The 4,493-nt window shown below is 32.1% G+C and overlaps 1 protein-coding gene across 1 annotated transcript in view; it reads left to right on the forward strand.

The window, feature by feature from the left end:
• Positions 1 to 4,493, forward strand: part of LOC108783215 (Extracellularly regulated kinase 7) — a 22,809-nt gene that overhangs the window by 6,717 nt on the left and 11,599 nt on the right. The window contains exon 7 of the mRNA XM_018551730.1: positions 2,891 to 3,031. Coding sequence (XP_018407232.1) covers positions 2,891 to 3,031 — 141 coding nt within the window. The remainder of the gene's footprint in view (positions 1 to 2,890; positions 3,032 to 4,493) is intronic.

A 4,493-nucleotide genomic window follows, 5' to 3' on the forward strand; every position in this document is an offset into this window, starting at 1 on the left:
CTATCGTGTCAGATTGTAAGTTAAGACTGTTATTCTGTCTTTTAATATTCAACATCTCAGATACTAAACGCTTTTTATAACACGGTTCTTCATCAAGAATTTCCACTTCATCCCAAAGAAATTCATGATCATGTTGCACTCTATGATCACATAACACATCTACACGTTCGGTTATTACTGATCATAGAGTGCAACATGATCATGAATTTGCAAATTCTGAGCATGTTCTGATCCGAAAATGGTAATTCTAATACCAGCATTCTAAAGTAGATTCTAAATAACCTTTTTTGTGTATTTTTTCTAATACCAACATTCTAAAGTAGTAGAAAAAATACACAAAGGAGGTTATTTAGAAGTTAACCAAATAGACCTTCATAACCTAAAAAATCACTGAAAATATCAAATATTTCTCCCAGTTATAGTACTCAGCCTAACTGCATATCAATTTGTAATATTTTATATTGAAGTACAGTTGAAAAAATATTCATGTTAGCGTGTTCAGCGAATAATATGAAGTTTTCCTGCACCTAAAGTTGGCTGAACCAGACCTTTTGTAGCTACAGCAAAATAATACTAAATTCTAAAAACTGTTTAGAAAACAAATAATTGAAGAATTAAAGGACTCTTTTATATAACAATAATTAATACGTTAAAAATGGCGAATAAGAGTCAAATTACAATTTAAAATCTGAATCTGATAATTTATTCTAATATTCTATATTGCGAAGAATATCACGTAATTTTTGGAGTTTCGTCCCGGCTTCCACTACTGGACTCATCAGTAAGGTATTGTAATGGAAGCCTACCTTAGACGCCGGTGTAAGTTATTAAATCGAGATACTATATAAAGAGATATACGTGTGTCTCAGCACTTGCGAGAATTTGCGAATATCGATAGACCTCAGATGGGTCGACGTAGTTTGACTCTTATTCGCCATTTCTAACATATTAATTATTGTTATATAAAAGAGTCCTTTAATTCTTCAATTATTTGTTTTCAAACCGCGGGCTGTAACAACGCGGGTAGTAAATTGTTAGTCTATTCATTAAGTAAAAATTAGATTTAGCATTTATAATAGCGTTTCAAGACCGAAAATCCTTCGGCGCGCAAATATTTAGGAGGGGGGATATTTCAGATTATTAGAGTTGCGTTGCAAGACCGAAAATCTTTCGGCGCGCAATAATTAAGAAGAGGGGACATTTAAAAATCAGATTATTAGATTTGCGTTGCAAGACCGACAATTGTTCGGCGCGCAATTTGGGGGGACTACATATATTAATAGAACGTTATTTCTTACCTTGGATAAATATTGCGAAGAATATTACTACGTCGACCCGCCATCAGAGGTCTATCGATATTCGCAAATTCTCGCAAGTGCTGAGACACGCGTATATCTCTTTATATAGCATCTCGATTTAATAACTTACACCGGCGTCTAAGGTAGGCTTCCATTACAATACCTTACTGATGAGTCCAGTAGTGGAAGCCGGGACGAAACGCCAAAAATTACGTGATATTCTTCGCAATACAGAATATTAGAATAAATTATCAGATTCAGATTTTAAATTGTAATTTGACTCTTATTCGCCATTTTCAACGTATTAATTACTGTTTAGAAAATTTCTAGAGTATTTTTCTGTCTTCTATCACCTATTGAACTATTTAATTTTTAGGTTATGTGCCAATAACATGGAAAAAATGCGGAAAAAATCGTTTTTTATCAAATTTTGAACATGTTTCGGTCCAAAAATGTTAATTCTAAGACCGGCATGCTGAAGTACGTGAAAAAATACACCAGAGAATGTTATTTAAAGTACGTGAAAAAATACACCAGAGAATGTTATTTAGAATTTGGCCAAATATGACCTTCATAACCTAAAAAATCATTGAAAAGTTCATGTATTTTTCATAGCTACAGAAGTTTTGATCAAAAAAATCTGAAAAAAATTAGGATGTTTTCTTACCCAAAAACTCACGTTCATGAATTTTTTCAGATTTTTTGGAGAAAACAGTTGAGCAGTAGAAATTTTTTTCTAAAAAAACACGTTTTTCACGGTAGGAGCAACCCATTATCACCTAGGGGGCTGAAATTTGGGTTGAAGATTTTTAAATATGCCCTATCAAATGGCCAATTCCAAATAATAATCCAGGCTAGGGCAGTTTTGACCTTCTTATCCCGCTATAGCCTTTGTTATGGATTTAAAAAGTTTTTTCGTACATTGCTTCGCGACCATTCTTCGCGGAGATATGTGTAATTTGAATTTGGTTCTTTTAAATACTGATTTTAAGTGACTTTAATTTTGTTCAGTAGCTGCACGCGAACTTCAAGATAAAATAACTTCGTCAAAAATTATCGAATCGAGATGTTTAAAAAAAACATTTTAAAGCTTGAAATCTCTACTTTTCAGACTGGTACTTCAAAAAACGATTTTACTGATATTTCGTGAAGTTATAGAAATATAAGTAAAAATGCGTCAAACCGAGTTATTCAAGGTTGCAGCAAAAGTCATTTTTGCTTCAACGTAGAATAACTCAGTGAAAAAAAATCGTATTGAGCTTCGTAAAAAAGCAAATTAAAGGTAAAGATTCGCACTTTCGAATGATGTAAATCGCATTTGCGTACAATTTTTTGTCCGCCCCGTGGAACTCCGTGTGATCACATTTTCAAGTAGTGATCTGAAAAGTAGAAGTTTCAAGCTGTAAAATGCTTTTTTAAACATCTCGATACGATGATTTTTGACAAAGTTATTCTATCTTGAAGTTTGCCTATTTTTGCATAGTGAAATATGTGTTGCGTTAATTTTGTTGCGCGGTGTAATTATATATTAAAAATAATTATATATGAATAAAATGAATCAAAAAATATATTTTAAATTCCCTTTTTAACAGTTTTCACAGAAAAGGAAATGAACCGGAAAGGGGCTTCAGTGTTATACCGTTGTTAAATGACGATGTGCAACTCTCAGTCGACGAATATAGAAATAAGCTCTATGCGATGATGGATGAAAAACACCGGAAACATAAAAATATGTGAGCACATATTTAATCACGTAGTCGGCGATTGTTGTTTCACCCAACGACTGCGTTGCATTATTAAAATATAGTATAATTGGGTATCACCATTATAAAAAATAATATCAAATCTTATTGGACTGTGAGAATTTAAAACCAATGAATACCGATGAGAACATGCCGTAACGGTCAAGCTAGATCTCGGGTGCTTCTATATACCTAATTGTATGTGAATTTATGTACTACGTTTGTAGATTTTTAATTGCGCGCCGAATTATTTTCCGACTTGAAATGCAAGACTACTAAACTACCTCAGTAATATCAGGAGTTATAGCGCATTTCACTGGCAGAGCAAGTGCGCACTCAGTGCACATTAAAGTCGTTATACACTACTCTAATCTGATATTAAAGTGAGATATCTCAATTGATAAAATGTTTATTGTGTATTTTGTCAAATAACATAATAAAATGTATTAAAAATTTTATGGTTTTAATCATTTTTTTATTTTTATTAAACATATATTTCTATGTCGATTTGTGTACAAAGGCATTAAAGTACATTGAGTGCGCACTAGCTCTGCCAGTGAAATGCGCTATTAAATTGACTAACAATTTAACAATTTTTTATGCTCTTTACGTGTCTTCAGATCGATCTTAATAATGTTGAATGACATATTAAAATCTGTAAATCGGCATATTAAATCTGTAAATCATTACATTTTTCATTGCGAAAAATATTACCTCGGCCGAAAATCGAACCTGTATCTGGCATTCCGTGCAAGCGACCTAATCCTTTGGACTTACCGATGCCAGAGATCCAGGTTTGACTCCCGGCCGAAGTAATATTTTTCGCAATGAAAAATTTAATAATTTACGTCGATTTACAGATTTTGATATGTCATTCAACATTATTAAGATCGATCTAAAGATGTGCAAATAGCATCAAAAATTGTTAAATTGTTCATTAATTTAACTCGTGATATTATTGCGGTAGTTTAGTAGTGTTGCGTTTCAAGTCTAAAAAAAATTCGGTGCGCAATTAAAAATCTGCAAATGTAATATATAAATTCTTAATAAAATTATATAAACTAGTTATGGACTCTTTATTGTTAAAAACAAATAAATAAAACATAAATTAAAGGCTATTAAGAGTCAAACGCAGTTAACAATGCGAAAAAAATTTTTTAATAATCTTACAAATTAACATTAAGATGCCCCGTCAAACGTTTCGGTCTGCAATTTAGACCATCTTCAGCGACGAAATAATAATAAATCACTACTCCATTTACTCCGAGTTAGAATGCAAGTATTCTTGTTGAACGACAAAATGTTCCTGTGCACCAACTAGAGGTAAAAATATCGAAGATAATGGATGTGGAGTTGTGCAATGAAATTTCGAAAAATCAGAAATATGTCTGTGAAAAAGACCGTTAACAACACAAATTCTATTAGAGTCAAATTATTACAAAACAAAAAATTA

Source organism: Cyphomyrmex costatus, unplaced genomic scaffold (assembly GCF_001594065.2).
Source record: "Cyphomyrmex costatus isolate MS0001 unplaced genomic scaffold, Ccosl1.0 scaffold1450, whole genome shotgun sequence".
NCBI lineage: Eukaryota > Metazoa > Arthropoda > Insecta > Hymenoptera > Formicidae > Cyphomyrmex > Cyphomyrmex costatus.